The sequence below is a fragment of the Brugia malayi genome, assembly GCF_000002995.4.
Source record: "Brugia malayi strain FR3 genome assembly, contig: Bm_v4_Chr1_scaffold_001, whole genome shotgun sequence".
In the NCBI taxonomy this organism is placed as follows: Eukaryota; Metazoa; Nematoda; class Chromadorea; order Rhabditida; family Onchocercidae; genus Brugia; species Brugia malayi.
Window position 1 is genome coordinate 11,767,222 of NW_025062475.1, and position 20,383 is coordinate 11,787,604.

Here is a 20,383-nt window from a genome sequence, read left to right on the forward strand (position 1 = left end):
AGTGAAAAAGGAAAATGAAACTTCAACTTAAATTATAGAAAAAGTCTAAGAAAATAAATGTTTATCAAATTAAGTTAGCTAATATTACTTATCATTCCAGGATGACACATTTTCTTAACTCATAAACAAAAAACGTTTATTTGAGAGGCAAAAAAAAAAAAAAAAAAAGAAAGTTACGGATAATGAATGATAACAATTCAAAACTGATAATTAAAATGAGTTGCAAAAACAATTTTCTACTGAGAATTTTTATATCTTCTACAAAAAAACTTTATCATCCTACTGTTAACATATGAAACCTTATCATTCATATATCGGTGATATGGATAACTCGAAATAAATTACACAAATAATCAATTACTTGCTGATTGAAAAGAATAGTTGATAAATTGATAAATAAATATAAACATTGACTAATATGAAAACGTAGCATAGACATAAGGATTTAAATTTGAATTTATTTGAATTCTAATAGAAGATATTCCTTGATAAAAGCTTATCCTAATATTTTTTTAAATTTGTCATTTGTAAATTACAAGTTTTGCGAAAAAAAATTTTCTTCTAAATACTGAACACTTTAATGCAAGCGGAATTAATTAATTTAATTACTACAATTTGTGTAGTTTAACTAATCTAATTATAATTAGATTTCATAATTTCTTCTCTTCTAATTACTAGAAATTGTTGAATTAATGAATTTAAATATTTTAAAGTTGTTTTTGTTTTTCAATTAAAAAGAATTTTCTTTTTGCTTGTTTGATTTATTGCATTAACAAAATAAATGATAAATTTGATATATTGAAAAAATCAAATTCAATTATTAAATGTAAATGAAAGCTATCAATTATTAGCTAATCAAAAATAACTTAATAAATATTACATTACTGCAAATTATGTATAAGTAAGTGAAAAAAAAAATAATGAAAAATAAAAAATTAAAATAAATTAATTAACTATATAAATTCATCTTAATACTAACAAATAAGGTATAACATTTAATTACAGATTTTAGCAAAGTTTTTTCTTTTCTTTTTAGAGTACTTTTATTACTTTTTTTTCAAATTCTCACTTCTGACAAAAATTGTAGTAAGTAAATTATATGAACAAAGAAAATTGCTATCGATAAGAAATGATCTACGAATGATTCAGTTTGTGGAAATATTTATTAAATGAACTGAAACAGTTGTTACTCAAATATGAGAAAGACCACAATGAACAAACTGAAACATAAACTTAACAAAAAAATGTATTTCCTTTTTTTTTTTTTTTTTTTAATCGCTTTCAAAGTTACTTATCTAAATGTATCATTTTTACTTAGAAGATTTAAGTTGAAACAAAAAATCTTACTTAAAATTTACAAAATATTAAAATTGACAAGCATATATATAAAATCAATTATAATTACTACATCAATTATAATGTAATATTGTAATTTTAGAAATTAAAAAATAAACAACTAATAAAAGCAAAATAGTTAATATTAATCTATGCAATATGATTAAATATTATTGTTAAAAAAAGTATTTCTTTGTAATTTTGCTTTGTAAATTTTTTATTTCATTAATTTGACAATTTTAAAAATTTTTTCCGTGAATTACTTTTTTTTTTGTTTTCTATCATGTTTTAAATTTAAAAAAAATTGAAATTGTCCATGTTTTTTTTTTTTTTTTTCAATTTTATATTTTTACAATTTTTAGTATCATTTCTTATTATCACTTATTTTTAACTTCTTTTTTACCAGTTTTTTTAAGTTATTTAGTCAAAAAAGAAAAAAAAAATGTTTTTTAATGATAGCTTTAAAGTTTTAGTAATAACGTATGACGTATTTTTACGTATTAATAAACGTTGAATTGTAACAATTGAATTGTAAACAAAGATTGTAACAAATCTTTGTTGGTGTTTAGTGATACAAACAGATTTATGCTACATTGTCGGAATTCTCTTTTATTAAAAAATATATATATATATTTTGTTATCACTATCTCTCTTATAAATGAGTAACATTAATTACTTTTGATTAGTAATTAAAAAAATTTTTATGAACTTCCAATGATTTTGTTATAAATACTTCATTCTTATATCACTGTCTTCAACGTATCCCTTTTCCAACTTATTAAATTTAGTTAAATTCAACATAAAATATAACTAATTCCAAAGCTTACTTAATTTGATAATAATCAAATAAACTTTTTTGCATATTTAAATTACACCTTTAGGTTTAAAGCAAACCAAATGCTTAGTCTAAAGAATTTATCTTCGATCATGCAAGATGTCGAATTGTCACATTCAATACTTTAGCGCTTATTTTAGAGCGGAAAATGACAGACAGGCGGAAAAAGAATAGATTGGTTGTTGCTGAAGCTATACAGAGGAATGACAAAAATTCACTATCAAACACTAATATTTAGTATTTGAGTATTTTTTTGAAAATGAATGTAAAGCAGTTTTGGACGATGGAAATTTGTAAATCTCTAATTCATCTATTATTAAATATATTACAATGTGTGAAATTAATTAACTAAAAATTGGTGAAAAGTTTGAAATACGAGAATTAATTTAATATGTATAATCACTAATAAACGTTTTATTATTTAACATATCAATTTGCATGTGTTTTACTGCTATCAGTGTTAATTAACCTTATGTTTTCTGATAAAAAATATAAAAAATCTGAAATAAAAAGAAAAAATGAAAAAAAAAAAAGTATAAATAAAAATATTTTTATTTCATTTTCATTTCTAAATTTGTATTATTACTTATTCTTTGCAAATGATATTAATAAAAAATGATAGGCGCAAATGTTAATCTATTCATCACTGATAGATGGTGCAAATGCTAGATTCATCTACAGCAGGTCATTTATTATCAAAAAAAAACGTTTTTTTCTTGCTCTTTTTGAAGCTTCTTTTTTAATATAACTCATTTCTCATAACATTGCTCCATAACATCATAAATTAAACTGTAAACATTTTTTTTTTTTTTTTTTTGAAAAGGAAAATAAATTTCTTTTTTAAACAAGTTATTAAATTAGGAAAATAAAATGGATTCATGTATTGTTAATTTATATTTGGTATTGCAATCAAAGCATTTTTAACGATTGGCGCAAATGGTACACTTCGATAGACATAATGATATATAAATCAAATCATTTACAATATTATAAATACCACAAAAAAAGTTTGTTCAAGAATTAAGGAAGAAATAAATTGAAATATTTGTTACTAATTAAAAATTAAATTAAATACTATTTAACAAAATTCAGTTAAAAAAAAAAGAATTCACTTAATAATGCTAGCGTATAGTTTTTTTTCTCTCTTTTTTCAAAAATTGAGAAAATTTCTCGTATTAACATTTTGTTAATTTGCTTTTGAATTCTAAGAAAAAAATTGATGAGAAAAATGTGAAAAAAAAAAAAAAGAGAAACGATGAAAAGTTGAAGAAAAATTAGGAAGAATTTCTGTTAATTTATATTCATTTATCTTTTTTTTCGTTTTCAATCTTTTTAAACTTTGTGAAATTTTTCGTTAAAAAAATTGAAGCACAAAAATTAGAGAATTTAAAAAATATATAAATTATTTGCTGAATTTTTTTCATTTTTTCTGTTTACTATGTTTAAATTTAATTTTTTTTTTTTTGAACATAGAATGTTAGGCTTTTTATTTATAACTTAGGGCTACGATATAACATCTTGAATCTATTAAATTTCTGCTTAAAAAAAAAATAAAAAAGAAAACAAATAAACTCATTATTATTTTTTAATTGAATTAAAAATCAGTTTTGCTTTCATTAAAGCATGCTAAGTTTATCAAATACACCGTCAAAAATAATGGAAAATGATATCAACTGACAATTTTAAAACCGAAAAAATTAAAAATATTAATTTTTTGTAGTTGAAATATACTTAATTTGATCAATTTATCACTTATTTCATTTAAATAATTTTTTAGTTCATCAATTTCCCATTATTTTTATCATCTGAAATTTAAATTTTATAAAATTAATTTGAATTTAATTGGGATTTTTCTTAATGCTATATTTTCAGTCGATATCTTGGGGCAAATCTCTCTTTTTGTCATAATGTTATCAATTATTTGAAATATTAATTTTAAAATGATGAACTGATACCAAAATGACGAATTTCAAATTTTTTAACACAAATCTAGCAATAAATCAGAAAAATCCTTATATCCCTAGTACAGAATTGATTTTTTTCATTAATTATGGCTTCAGAACTTTAAAAAATGTTCATTTGATGTTATATACAATTAATTTGACTTTGAAGCTATTAAAAATGCGAAATTTCAAAATTTTAGAAAGTTACAAAATTGGAGTTTTAAAGAATTATAAAACAAATTTGAATTTATCTGGAATTTTTCTTGACGCTATATCTTCAGTCCAAGTCTTGGTAAATTTCTTTTCATATTAATATTATTAATTATTTAAAAAATTAATTATAAAATGACTAATTGATATGCTAAAGTTGAAATTGTTTTAGCACAAATCCAGCTGAAAATCAATAAAATTCACTAATACAGAATTGAATTTTCCTATCAAATTTAGCTTTTGAACACAGAAGAAGAAATGCATCCTTACTGCATGGGAAGAAGTTTGGAGTGTGTCAATTAAAGTTGTACAGTTGTTAAAAGTTCATTTATGGAATTTGTATAGGAAGAATTAAAGTGCTATATCTCTTTACACTAGCTGATAGTAAAGAAGTAGTAAAATAGTAAAAAATTAATGAAGGTGTCTTTTTTTCATTAATGAAATTAATAAAGTAAAAAATAAAATAAAATACAAAATTAATAAAAAGTCCAAAAGTTCTTTAAAATATCGAAATTAGTGCACGTATAAGAAAAAAAAAAGAGTAGTATTTTTCTTCTTTACAACTATCAAAATACTTTTAAATTGTTAAATATCCTTTATACTAAATTACTTTTATTCGAACCATTAAACTGGTTAAATTTTACTTTCAATAAACTTTTTTTTTTATAGAACAGTACGTACAACTTGACTGAATACGTATTACTTACCATTCTTTCGTATTAAATAAAATTAAGAAGTTAAAAAAAGAAAAAGTACTGCAAGTGATAAATGAATGAGATTGTGTTAGGAGAGATGAACACATCACTCTTAAAAATGTTTGTTCATAATTGTATTTTATTTTTTGCCTTAGAACATAATGAATTTGGAATTGTATAGATTTATATATAACATTATTTTATGATGCTAAGAATTTAATTGCTTCTGAAATAAACTGACCATCAAAGAGCACAAAAGAAATTTGATCGTCTCTGGAATAAACTGACCACCAAATTCATTTTTGTAAACTTAGGTTTATACAAATGAAAACATTTTACGGCCAGTTCGATCGGCTCTTTTAGCACGCTGATTGCCAAAAATCTAAAATATTATTTTTCTTTACGAGAACTTTCAACTTAGTCCATAAACAAAATTTTTTATATGGTTGTCGTCATATCGCCAAAGAAATACAATAAATACTTTCTGAGATTTCAGTTTGTTAGTTTAAAATTGTTCAGCGACTAGTTTTTCATTTTCCAGAAGCATTTCAACCAGCTCTTCAAGCATGTTGATTATCAGAAGCCTGAAATATTATTTTTCTTCACAGTTATTCATGACAAGTTTTAAAGAAGTAAGAATAATAAAACAAACGAACGATAGAATGAAACAATAAGGAAATTTTCCTATATTAAATGTAAAGAAATTAAATATAAAGATTAGAAAATCTAAAATCATTACATCTGAAAGCTTTCTTATTCTCAGCTATTTTCGTAGTCAAAGCAAACTGCAACTTAAACAGCTATAAAACTAAGATTTCATGTGCAGAATTTGAAAATGTTTACCTTTCTTTTTTTGCTATCAAATTTTAGCCTGCAAATTAAATGGTATCAACAAGTAAAGACAAAATATGAAAAATTACGAAAAACGGAAAAACTAACAAGAAACATGCAATGATTAGAAATAAAACTGAACAGCGTGCATGACTTGCTGCAAGCAGATAATATAACTATTTCATGAATGAGATAGCGCAATAACATGCAGTATGTCAGCGAAAAACACTTCATGAACTCAATACAAATTACAATGAGACTATACATTATTAAGTTAAGTCAGCAAAAAGCATGCAGCAAATGCAATTAACAAAAAGAGCATGCAGAAAATAAAGCAAGAAAAAAGCATGCAGTGATTTGGAAATAACGTAAATGACCACGTAACGAACACAATTAATGAAACCATGCAGTTAATAATAGAAAGAAACATGCATACAGTAGCAGAAGCAGTAGAAAAAAAAATTATGAATTAATTATGATGAACATAAAGGCATGCAAAAGTAAGATAATAAAAAACGATTCAAAATTACAAGAAATTTAAAATTTTATCAAATAGCAATAATAAGTTAAACCAACGATAGAAAAATACAATTAATAAAAGTGGAAAGAAAAGCATACATTAACAATATAAATTAGTGTTGTTGGTTTGTTGGTGGAAGAAGCAAAAGTTAACAAATGACGTGCAAATAAGATCATAAGAAAGAAAAAAATACATGCAAAAACAAATTTAAAAAAATTTCGAAAATAACTAAATAACAGAAACAGACTATAAACTGTTATTAATATAAATTATTATCCAATAACAACGAGTAAAAACTATAAAAGAAGAAAAACATAACATTATAAGAAAAAGTGAAAATGCATATAAAAGCAAAAGTAGCAAGAAAAGATTTGAAATTGTCTTAAAAAAAATTTGATGTAAAATATTAACCAATAATAGTAATAGGTAAAGTAAACAAAAAAACGTGCAATTAGTAAACAGTGGTCAGATAGAGCAAAGTAAGCAAAAAGCATGCAGTAATTATAAGTAACCAGAAATGCATGCAGAAATGAAAGGAACAAAAAAATTTGTGAAAAAACTAAAACAGATATGCATGCAAAAACAAAATCCAGAAATATTGAAAAACAACTAAATAAGGGAAAAAGGTTCGTAACTACAATTAATATCAGTTGTTATCCATAATAACTAATAACAGGTTGCAAAATGCTAGCTAACACTAATAGGTTAACAGAAAAAAGCATGCAATTAGTAAACATGCAAAAAAGCAGACAGAGTGGGCAAGAAAAGCATGCAGTAAATTATAAAAATTAAAAATGAATATAGAAAAACAAGGAATGGTATAAACTGCAAGCATATAAAATATTATCCAATACCAAGAGCAAGTGAACTAAACAAAAAAGTCGTGCAAAAAGTTAATCAAAAATGCATGCAAAACAAAATCAAGAAATAATGAAAACAACTAAATGAGGAAAAAATCATAACTACAAGTAATATAAATTAATATCCAAAATAACAAGTTAGATCCAAGAAGGCATGCAATTAGCAAAACAACAAAAATGACATGCATCAACAATTAATAAAAAGCATGCATTTAAAGGGAATAATTAAAAATATGTAAGAAACTAAATTAACGAAAAATATTGGAAACTGTAAGTAATAAAATAAGCTAACAAAAAAGCAAGCACTAAGTTATAAGTAACCAAAAATGCATGCAGAAACAAAGGCAACGAAAAATCCTTCAGACTGTATATAATATAAAGCATGGCTCATTTTTAAAAAATAACTAAAAAAAAAAAAAAAAATGATGCAAAAAATGAATCAAAAATAAATATAAAAATAAAAAAGAAATAATAAAAGTAGGTAAAAAATTGATTTTAATATATACAAATTAACAAAAATAATATATGGAAAAAATATTAAAAAAATATAAATACACATAAATATGCAAAAAAGAAAAAAAATACAAAAAATACACAAAAATATACATAAAGTAATAAAAAAATAAAATATATATTAAAAAACCGCATGCAATTAGTTAAACAACAAAACAACATGCAAACCATTAATAAAAAACATGCATTTAACAAGATATAAAAATGTAGCACAATACAAAAATAATATAAATATCGCTGAATACGAAAAGCAAATTAATTAAACAAAAAAATCATCAACAAATTAATTAAACAAAAAAATCAAGAAATAATAAAAACAACTAAATAAGGAAAAAAGTTATAACTGAAAGTAATATAAATTATTATTCAAAAATAACAAGTTAGATCTAAAAAAGCGTGCAGTTAGCAAAACAACAAAAATTACATGCATCAACAATTAATAAAAAGCATGCATTTAGAGTGAATAACTAAAAATATGTGTGGGAAAGAAAAGTAGCGGAAGAAATTCGAAAAGCAACTATTAAAAAATTATTAGCAAATAACAATAAGAAGTAAAATAAACAAAAAGGTATGCAATTAGTAAACATACAAAAAACATGCATCAATAGCAGAAAGAAAATAATTAAAAACGAAGGCAAAAATAAAGAACAAAGAATGATGTAAATATAAAAGTAAAGTAATATAAAATATTGTCCAGCACCAAAAGTAAGTGAAATAAATAAATAAATAATGCAAAAAGTTAATCAAAAATATATGAAAAACAAAAAAAGAAAAAATAAATGCAGATAAACAAAAGAAAATTGTTTCAAATACATATAAATGAGCAAAAATAATAAAAAAGATATAAAAAATTTTTTTCAAAATCGAAGAAATGCAAAAAAAAAAATACATAAAAATAAATATATTAAAAAATGTGATGAAAAAGATATTAAACAAAACATAAAAAAATATTTTAAAAAAATTCAAGAATATATTAGAAAATATTAAGGAATATAAAAAAAAAACACGAGAACATTATAAAAGAAATCTGCAAAAAATAAAAAAAATAAATAAATACATAAAAAAAACTTCGAAAATATATTAAAAAAATAGAAAAAGTTATATAAAAGCATATAAAAATTAGTGAAAAATATATATAGGAAAAACATGTTAAAGAAATATTAAAAAAATGTTCAAAAATATAAAAAATAAAAAGACTAAAAAATACATTAAAAAATACATATATATAATATCTAAAAAATATATTAAATATTAAAAGAATTAAAAAAAAATTGAAAAATATGTTTAAAAAAATTAAAAATATCAAAAACATAATATATGTGAAAAAAATAATTAAAAAAAAGAATATATTAAAAACTAATGAAATTAAAAAAACACTAAAAAAATGTATGCAGCTTTTAAAACTTGTAAAATATCAAAAACATAATATATGTGAAAAAAATTAAAAGATGTAACTTGTAAAACAACAAAAGGATATGCATCACAATCAATCAATAAAAACATGCATTCAATAAAAATATTGCTGAATACAAAAATAATATAAAATATTGTCCAGTACAAAAATTAGGTAAACTAGACAAAATCATGCAAAAAGTTTGTCAAAAATACAAAAAAAAAAAAAAAAATTGAAAAAAAATGCAGAAATTTGGAAGGGCGGCAAAAAATTAGAGATATCCAAAAGTTTGAAGCAATTTCTAAATGCCTTAAAAACTCCAAGAAAACCGGAAAAACATCAAAGTTTAAAATGGTCCAAAAAATTTAAAAACATCAAAGATTAAAATAGTCCAAAAAAATTTGATGAATTCTAAAAAAGAATTCGAGAAATTACCAAAACTTCCCTCAGTATTCTGCTAATTCAAAGAAAATCTTTGAAAAAATAAGAAAATCAGAAAATACAGTTGTATACAAATAATGTCGAAGGTGTATGTAAACTCTACACAATGATACTTAAAAGAACAGGTACCAATTCTTGATTTTTTTCACTTAAAAAATAAAAGTAGAAAATATAATATTATCAAATTAATCAGTGGTGGCAAGAGAAGCTTAAATGTTTGTAGAAACCTCCAAAAATTACTCAGCGCTATTAAAACATGCCTAATATAGAAATTAGCCAGAAAAAAAAAAAAAAAAAAAAAAAAACTATTTTAAGAGACATATATAAACAAATGCAACTTAAAAAATTCAGGGACCTACTATAACTTAAAAAATTGGTACCCGGCATATACGTCATTACAAGCACCAAATTAGAAAATTTAACAAGATTAAGCAACGATTAAAAGAAAAATGATAATTGTCAACAAAAAAATCAAAATCAACAAATAGGTAACATAAACTGTAAAAAATAAATAACAAACAACTGTTACGAGTAATTCAAAAAGCAATAAATTAAAGGCATTAGAAATAAATAAAAAAGAAAGCATTAGAAACATTAAATTATTATAAATAATTCTTGAACGAAAAAAAATACAACACTAAACAATTAATAAAAGTTAGCCGTCCACAAAGAGCTAGCAACGAAAACAAAAGGAAAAACTAAAGAAAACAACTGAATTCGATGCAATAGGCTATCAAATAAGGTTAATTCGAAATTCTTAATCACAAAAAAAAATAATTTGGTTTCACAATCTTTTCAATTTTTAGCTCGCTAGAAACAATAAATGATATCTGCAAATGTAAAATAGCTATAAAATTCTCCATCAATTGGTTTATTTCCTTTTCTCATACATTTTTGAATTCAGTTGCTTTCATATTTAAAATTTCGAATAAAAATTTTTTTTTTATTTTCTATTTTTTTTTGGTTTTTTATTTTTTGATTTTTTTTTTTTGATAATTTTTTATTATTAGTATTTTTTTGACTTTTTTTTTCATTTATTTTATTTTTTTGGGTTTTTTATTTTATGTTTTTTTTTTCTTTTTTGATCATTTTTTTATTTTTTATTTTATGATTTTTTTATTTTTTCTTTTTTTCTTTATTTTCTGGAAATACTAACCCTCTTGGACATGCTTCATCGAGGATGGAGAACTGGAATAGGCAGCGACAGGTTGGCCGTGTGGGGATGGCCCGATGATGTCATTGGCCTGAAAGAAAAATTTATTGATGAGGAAAACTACGAGTTCCATTTTATGATTTTTTCCACAATAATTGAATTTTTTGCCATTTTTAAATTATATATATATATATATATATATATATATTAATTTCTCACCTGGAACGAAGAGGTGATGCGTATCCTCTTGTCTCCCCACAAGATCTAGTCTACGGCGCTTTACCTGCCTTTCGCTCATTACGGCCGCACATGCCCTCGGGCACCAATCGAGGGCATGAAGTTCTACGGCAGCTTTTCGCTGTGCGGCCGTATATTCGGGTGGCAGCAGAAGATTATGGCCACACCGGGCGCAAAAACCTAGAATATATGTATATTGAGTTTGCTAACATTCAGATGAGTCAAACGTACCAACATTTTCAAAAACTAATTGGAAATTTTGCTTTCAAATATACTTACCGTCCTGCTTGTGTATCCTCGAAGCATGGATACGCCACCCTTTTAACGTGTCGAACTGCCTATTGCAGATACCGCACACTGGAAATAGAAATGATAAAAAATGCTGATGCACAATTATTTATTAAAGCACCGATATAGAAATTTCGTGATCATTTTGATTTATTACAAGGAATAAAATTTTATGACTTAATTCATAAATATGATTTGATCACTAAAGAATTAAAACTATAAATTACCGATGCGATTGATTTCGCCTTCTTGATGCACCGTGTATGGCACTGCCTGCGGCACTTGCAACTCCCTTCGGAGCTGTTCCGGTAAGTCCCCTAGGTCAGCGGGACGGTATTGTTCCGGTGGTGCCGCAGCCAATACATGCTGAGTGGCGAGGACCGGGATTTTGATCGTCCTTGTTCTCCTGAAACAGACTTACATTTAATGTAAATTACTTAATTAATAGTATTGCTTTTCTATATACATACTACCTTCTTCTAATTATAGATTTGCTATACAATTGTTGCAAAAATCAAAACTTACAGGACGAGTTCACGGACCGATTCAATCCGTTCCTCAATTCCACTCGTCTCCATTGATGCCGCGTGTACCTCAGGCTCTTCGTTTTCATTGTCTTCTTCTGGCAGAGGGGCCCACTCTGCTTCGTATGACCAATTCTCGGTCTCATTATCATTTTCCGGCAGAGGGGCCGACTCTGCTTCATTTTCATCAAATGTCGGCTCCTGAGATACCGCATCCTCTTCCATTTCTTCTTGAGCACTAAGCTCTTTCATTTCGTCCAATTTCGTTTGAACTGTGTCCAAGAGGTTTATGAGCGATCGCTCAAACTGAAAAGTTATCTTTGCAGTCATATTTTAAATTTGTGGCAGAAGGTTTTGCAAATCTTTCTTCGCCATCAATTTAGAGCAAAAAAAAATGTTGAAAAGAAAAAAAAAAGTAAAAATTACTTGAATAGTTTCCTTTACAAATTCGTGTAATGCATTAAACATTACAGGTTCCCTTTTCAAGTAATTAAAAACAGCTTGGATACCTTCCATATTGGAACAGTCACTCTGAAAAATAACAAAATTACCAAATTTTCAACAAATAGAAAAAAAAAAGAAAAACAAAGATTTCGTACATTTCAATTTACTTTAAATCTAATATAACTTATACCAATAACAAAATTACTAACATTTTCAACAAAAAATTTTCAGTAAATACAAAAAAAGAAAACAAAGGTTTTCGTACATTTCAATTTACTTAAAATCTAATATAACTCATACCAATAACAAAATTACTAACATTTTCAACAAAAAATTTTCAGTAAATACAAAAAAAGAAAAACAAAAGTTTTCGTACATTTCAATTTATTTAAAATGTAACATTACTTATATCAAGTATTAATACCTTTTACTAATCTAATCCCACTATAAAAAAAAAGTATCGAGAATGAGCGAGCATTCATGGAAGTATATTCCTATTGCTTTGCAGACATCTTACTTTATGCGCCGATCCTTTTGCCTTTACAGAAAATATCGTTCGCTCTCTCTTTCTAATCTCTGATCCATCTCAATTTGATCTGACATCCTCATAACATCTTTTTATACGAAAAAAAAAGTTGATAAGATTGAGATTTGAACTATTCATTATTACTTCCAGAAATTAAGGTTTGCAAAATATGAAATGGAATCGAAAAGTTTTTCTGGAAAAAGAACTGAATTATCGGTTTGTTTTAACAAAAAAAGTTTTTGTTTTTATGCCATTCCAAATGAGATCAAAATAAGTTTGTCTTCTTAATTTCTTTTCTTTAGTCTTTTTCATCAATAAAAAAAAAAAAAAAAAATTATGCTCCGATCAATATAGATTAAATAGTATAGAGAATTCACTTTATGACTTTTATTCATTATTTCACTAATTCACAAATTATAAAAGAAATAATCATTTCGACATGCCGTATCATACTTAGGGAACGGTTATAGATTTATTCAACCAATTATTTTAGTTTTACCATTGCTATTAAATCGTTCTCGACCGAATTTTTGATAATAGTTTTGTTTCCTTTACAGATGAAATAAAATGACTCAGATAGTTTTTTTTTTCATAGTTTTATATCGTTTTTTTCTTAGTTTTTATATTTTATTTCAATTTTTAATTCTACTTCTATTACTAGACATAAATGCAACAATTTTTTGCTTTATTTCTCTTAATTTTAGACTTTTGGCAAAGTCCAAAAAACATAACAATTATCAATATTAAATAAAAATTGAAAAGCAAAAAATTTTAGACTTTTTAAAATATAATTTTTTTACCTCACTTTTTTTCTAAAATTTGTAATGCAAACTTTTCAATTGATAATATTCAACGAATAAGCAAAAAAATTTTTCCTATCAAATTTATCTTTTGAACTTTGAAAAATATTTTGTTGATTTCAGATTCAATTAATTTTGGCAGTAAATTTGTTAAAAGGGTGAATTTCAAAATGTTGAAAGCTAGCAATACTGTTAAAATTTCAGTATTGCTAGCTTTCAAAATTTTAAAGAATTATAAAATTAATTCGAATTTATTTTGTAATTAATATTACAAATTATTTAAAATATTAATTTTAAAGTGACAAACTGGTATTGAAATGTTGAATTTAAATTTTTCGGCACAAATCCAGCTGTAAATGAATAAAATTTACTAACACAGAACTGAATTTTCTTATCAAATTTAGCTTTTGAACTTTGTAAAATATTTTGTCGACTTCATATTGTTAGCAATGTGAAGCAAAATACTAAATAAATTCATCATTTTTTTCTAATTCAATTAAAAATTAGTTTTGCCACCATTGAAGCATGTTAAAATTATCAAATACAACGTCAAAAATAATAAAAACGATATCAACTGATAATTTTAAAATCCGAGAAGATTAAGTTTATTAGGCAAATTCACTTTTTGTGCTAGAAATATGCTTAACTTGATCAATTTATGACTTATTTCAGTTTAAAAAATTTTTTAGTTCATCAATTCCCTATCATTTTATCACTTAAAATTAAAATTTCAAGTGATTTATAATAATATTGTGAAGAAATGTTTGCCAGAAATTAGATGATCACATTGATTGTCAAACAAAATACTAAATAAATTGCTTGGAAAATGTTTCATTAATAGATATCTTAAACAAACTTCACTTAATATAAATCAAGTTCATCTATTTAAAGCATTACTTACAGCTTTTTTAAACTTTAAGTATCTGAAAAGAATGAAAAATTTTTGAGGTTGAAGGTTAAAAGTTTCTTTTTTTTTAATAATCTTTACTTCTGTATTCACTTTTGGTTTTAAATCAAATGAAAAGATATTTCAAAATGAAATCGAAATTTGCTGTAATATTTTTTTGTAACTTTTATCACACAAATCTTTAATGAATGATTATTAAAATTTTACAGAAAAGAAAAAAAAAACAAGTAAGTTTATATTTGTTCAATGTTAAATTAGTAATTTATGTCATTTAAATGATTTTAAATGGAGTAAATGATTTTTAATTATGACTTTTCCAAGAAAAAGTTTTCAAAAAGCTCTAATTTTATCAGCTTTATCTTAAGCTGATTTGTCTTTCATTTTTTTTTTTTTTGTAATTTTTACTCTATTCTAATTAATTAATAAATCTTATACATCCCTCAAAAAATCTCTTAAATAATTAATTAGCTAGTCACTAATCACTCCTTTTTGCTTCTTTAAAAACTATTTTTTTTTTCTTTTGTAATGTAAACGTTCATAAATTACATTAGCAACTGTTATTTACTATTGTTTATATTTTTCAATTGTTGTTTATGTTTTTTTTTTTCATATAATTTATGCATGTAAACAAGTTAATAATTATTAATTAGAGCAATTTACGTCTTTCCCTTTTATTCTTTATCATTCATTGCATTGATCCTTATCACTAAAAATTATTTCTCGTAGCAGTATGTTCGATTATTTTCTTTCTTTGAAAAAAGTAATTAATATCTGAATAAAAAAATGAATTAGATTATCGTTATATATTTTTTTGTACATTCGTATTGTTCACTGAGAGAAAAGCAAATTCTTTTTATTTGTCAATTTTGAATTTAGATTGTATTAGGATTCGAATTTAATTTAAATATTTGATAATCAAGATGATATTCATTATAAAGTAATAAAAATTTAGTAATTTCATTTCATTTCTATTGTTTACAACAATTTCAACTAGTGCTAGGTTTTCTACAATAAAAAAGATGACAATCATAGAATTTATGAAAGGAAATTATTCGCCAAGGTTTATTTTATCATTTACAGTTATGATTAAAATGATTAAATTTTGATGTAAGTAGTAATATTTTTCCATTATGAGTAATATAGATGATACTATTATTATTTTAATGCAATACTTATCATATGTTTTTTTTTTTTTTGAAATTTAAAATGAAGTTATAAAAAAACTTAATTGAATTGATTTTTTCCTCATCTTATTAAAGTTTGCTCCTTATGAAACTAAAAAATTCAAAATTTATCCATTATTATTCTTCTATCACATTTTTTAGTTTACTAACTTAATAATACTAATTTTATAATGATTCTAAAAAAATTTTTTTTAAAAAATTTGAAATCATTTACTAAAATGTTTATTTATATTAAAATAGATTTGTCTAGAATTAAAAATAAAAATTTTCTAAGGTATTGTAATTAACTAAAAATAGATAATTGTTAACAATTTATATATGTTATGCTTCTTTTATTCTGTATAATTTTAATATTTTGAATGATAATATTAATTAAAGTAATTATTATTTCAAAGTATACGCTATTATGTTTGTCTATCAATATTGATCAGTCAAGGAATTGGCCAAATTATCATAGCTAATTGGTGTAACAATCAACATTCTTCATTGATATGCTTTATTGCCAAATTGTTTATCGTATTTCTTGCTGCCTTTACAATACAAGTTAGTACATGATATGATGCAATATATGATATGGTGTGGTATGATATGATATGATATGGTATGATATGGTATGACAATGATATGTATATGATATGATATGGTATGATATGATATGGTATGATATGATATGGTATGATATGATATGGTATGATATGATATGGTGTGATATGATATGGTATGATATGATATGGTATGATATGATATGATATGATATGATATGGTATGATATGATATGGTATGATATGATATGGTATGATATGATATGATAAGATATGGTATGATATGATATGGTATGATATGATATGGTGTGACAATGATATGTATATGATATGATATGATATGGTATGATATGTACATGATGAGGCATGATATGATATGTATAGTACAGTATATGATTATGATATGATACAATCAATACTTAAACTTTACATTTCTAATTTGACTTTTAGTATGCACAATGATACGATTAAATGAATAATTTAATTAAGCTTAAATTTTAATATTAAAATTAAGAAATTTTATTTACATTTCATATTTCATTTTATTACAATTATACTTCAAAAAAAAAAAAAAAGATTCCATTATTAACAGTTTTACTCACAATTACTCTTTTTTTCCTGGTGAAAGAAAATATATGATTTTAATGTTACATCAAATGAATGATAGCAAATTTATAGTAATAAACTATTTCTTTTTTCTTTCTTTCTTTTTTTATAATTTTCTACTACAATATGACAATAATGTGACAATTATCATTTTAATATATATTTTTTTCTTAAATGTATTTAGGGAGAATTTGAAAAAAAGATCCATATTATTACTTTTCTTTTTTATTTTCCTCTTTTCTTAACTTTTCTAAAAGTTTATTATTGAGCAAATATATTTCTTTCAGTGGTGTCAGATTTATTCATCGGGATTAACTCGAGCAAAACACGCATTCTTTGATGAATTTAATGTCCTTGAAACTTATCAACCAAGAGCTCGTACAATGGGACATTTATTTTTGGTAATTTCTATCATAAATAATGGTTCAAAAAAAAAGAGAAGCATTTTTTAACATAAAATTTTATTTATATAAATAAAAGTGACTTAAATAGATATTTATTAGTGAACAGTGAAATAACATTTTAAAAATGAATAATTTTTAATTTTTTTTTAATTTAATTTTAACTTTTTAATAATTTTTAAGTTTGATCATTTGAATTTTAGTCATTTTAATAATGCACTAATATTTTATTTAATTTTTATTAATAGGTATTTTATAACTTTTTTTTTGCAAGATATTACCAAAATTTTGATTTTAAAATGTTATAATTATTTGTGATCAGCAATTAATTTACTCATTTGTACAAATAAATTAATGAAAAGAAAAAAGAAAGATTTGAAAATTATTATATTTTCAAAAATTAATTGTAAAATTAAGCCTGAGCCACCAACGCCAGTACCAAATGCGCAACGTTATCAATATGATGCGGCAAAGGAAGCGGAGCGAACTGCCTTTCTACAGATGAGAGATGCGGTTTGTTAGTAAAAATTTTTTGCTAATTTTTGAACTGTTATTATTATAATTTGATTATTTTGAAATTTGGATAACTTACAATATTTTTCACTCTTAATAAGAAAAATGAAATTGAGCAAAAGGTTATTATTACTATTATTTATTATCATTATTACCATTAATTATTACGTTACAAATAAAATAATAATTATTTCCTTTAGATAATGATTATGTGAAGTAAATAAAGTGAAAATAATATTTAACTTAGTCAAAGTTTTTTTGAAGTCGAGTATTATTTAACCAATATAATTAAAAAAGTCTTCAATTTAAAAAAAGAAAAAGTAAAGCAACAATAGCTATTTTTTTATGCAAAATTTTTTAGCATTATGAAAATGAATATACATACCTAGAAAAATTGAATCGTGAATTAGGAGAAAATGGAAATATTACTAAACAATCACAAAATGAAAATCAAAATGATTTATCAAATATGCCAAAAATTGAAGGACCAGTTTTAATCGAATTTCATGCTGATTCAGAAACAGATGATGATGACTATTCTATATAATAATACTATTAAAATTTTTAATTTCTTATTTTATTTCGAATAATTTAATTAATTTATTGCACAATGCATGATATTTTTTGCAATTAATTATTATATAAATTTCAAAATGAAAGGAAAATTATATATTTTAAATGATTTGTATAGTATATTATTGATAATTCATCGGTATCATTTATCACTAGTGATTATTTCATTGTTGTTAATGTAAAGTTGATATATAAATCCTAATTTCTTATTACCACTACTTGTTGCTTTCACATAACAAACATTACGACCAATTTCAAAATGTGTCTTTGTACCGTCCTCCAAAAATTCACCCTGAAAATTTCATTCAAAATTTAACTTACATATTTAAAATGCCAAATACTAATTTTTTGATTACTTATACACTTCAATCTTATTTTTATTAATCTTAGATTATCAAATTTTTTGCAATTTTATTAGTGTCAATAAATTTTCATTCGATTTCTAATTTCTCATCTAACTATTTTATAATTTCTTTTATCTACCTCCAATATTAGAGTAAAAATTTTCTTACCGCAGTATTCATTTTTTGACCATTCACCCAAATATCCATTGTTCCTTTATCTAAAAAAAAAGAAAAGAAAATATTATCTTTATTTGGAAAAAATATATTTAAGTATTACTTTATTTATCTTTATTTGGAAAAAATATGCTTAATTATTATTTTATTGTTATTATTTTAAGCTAATTTTTTTTTCTTTTGATATTATAATTATAATAATTAATATCATCATTATTATTATTTTAGGGTGATTTTTAAAAATAACACTATTTTATGCTAAATCTTTTGTGAAATGGCATTTAGTACTTTTTATTTTATGAATATACGCAAGCAAAAGCTATTTCAAACTTTTCATCATTTTGTTAAATTTCTATTATAATTCATTTTTGATTTTGTAAAAATGTTTCAAAATTAGAAATTGAAGTTAGAAAAAAAAGGTATGACAAGCCTAAGCAAATGCGTGTCTCTTGACCATCCAAAATTGTTGTCCAACTTTTTAACTTTTTTGCAACTTCTTCTCGAAATTTTTCATATGATTTACCATTTACTTCCAATGTATATTCATATAAAAATGTTCCCAATGCTTCCACATTAATCACACATTTAAATTTGCCAATATCAAAAATTTCTTTACCAACAAGACTAAACATCCAATTTCTTCTCAAAATTTCCTAAAATATTATTCGATAAATGATATAAAATTTTGAACAAACAGAAAAATACAATGTATTAATTATTACTAACTTAATTTTAAAAATGAAAAAAAAAAAATTTCTCTAATATCATGCAATTAATTTAAACTTTTGATAATTTTCATTAGTGCTAAAATGTTTTATGCTGAAATAAAATCAAATTCAAACAATCTTTTTTTCAGACATATTTCTATTTTAATTAAAAATCAAGCAAACAGAAAAAGAATTTATGAAGTTAAAAACGAAAAAATGAAAAGAAGAAAATTTTTCAGTAAACAAACTTTTCCATCAACTCGTATAACTCGTTTACCACTTGCAGTACCATGCTCAAATTCAATTTCATATATTCGATCATGTACAGGTACCGACCAATGTGCTACAATATCTTGCTTATCTGTCATCCTACCAAAAAAAAAATAAACAAATTATTTTCATTTAAATAAAATTAAACAAACCAAAATAAAAGAAAAAAAAAAGAACAAACAAATAAGAAGAAAGAGGAAGATTCTAAAACAGGTCACGTAAGTGTCCTAATATGCTATAGTCAAATTTAATAATAAACAAGTTAAATTTATTTTATGATATTAGCTGAAAATAAAACGAATAAAATGCAAAATGTGCTAATCATTCTCGTTTTGATGTTTCTATAGCAACGTGAACATTTCATTTCCAACTGGTAACTGAAAGATAAATGTAAAATGCAAATAGCTATAGCAAGTACAGCACATGGAATGAACTGATACTGCTAGCTGGTATCAGCCATTTCCGGATAATCGTATCGATCATTGCTAACTGACGGTATCAGCCATTTCCGGACAATCATATCGATCATTGCTAGAGGACAGTATCAGCCATTTCCAGACAATCATATCGATCATTGCTAGATGACGGTATCAGCCATTTCCAGACAATCATAT

General features: G+C 23.6%; 3 protein-coding genes across 3 annotated transcripts; 1 reads left to right on the forward strand and 2 right to left on the reverse strand.

Annotated features, from left to right (window-relative positions):
• Window positions 1-10,812: 10,812 nt before the first annotated feature.
• Bm17409 (Uncharacterized protein) lies at window positions 10,813-12,294 on the reverse strand (the record flags this gene model as incomplete). Its single annotated transcript, XM_043077553.1, has 6 exons — window positions 10,813-10,820; window positions 10,949-11,146; window positions 11,246-11,323; window positions 11,482-11,660; window positions 11,780-12,084; window positions 12,205-12,294. 6 exons carry the CDS (start codon window positions 12,292-12,294, stop codon window positions 10,813-10,815), a joined length of 858 nt encoding a protein of 285 aa, XP_042933487.1.
• A 3,180-nt stretch (window positions 12,295-15,474) lies between these two features.
• Bm6400 (Uncharacterized protein) lies at window positions 15,475-18,248 on the forward strand (the record flags this gene model as incomplete). Its single annotated transcript, XM_043077554.1, has 5 exons — window positions 15,475-15,515; window positions 16,035-16,182; window positions 17,075-17,188; window positions 17,606-17,701; window positions 18,063-18,248. 5 exons carry the CDS (start codon window positions 15,475-15,477, stop codon window positions 18,246-18,248), a joined length of 585 nt encoding a protein of 194 aa, XP_042933488.1.
• A 168-nt stretch (window positions 18,249-18,416) lies between these two features.
• On the reverse strand, window positions 18,417-19,867 carry Bm2747 (Uncharacterized protein; the record flags this gene model as incomplete). The annotated part of the gene is made up of 4 exons (XM_043077555.1): window positions 18,417-18,566; window positions 18,787-18,836; window positions 19,223-19,445; window positions 19,748-19,867. 4 exons carry the CDS (start codon window positions 19,865-19,867, stop codon window positions 18,417-18,419), a joined length of 543 nt encoding a protein of 180 aa, XP_042933489.1.
• Between the last annotated feature and the right edge of the window lie 516 nt (window positions 19,868-20,383).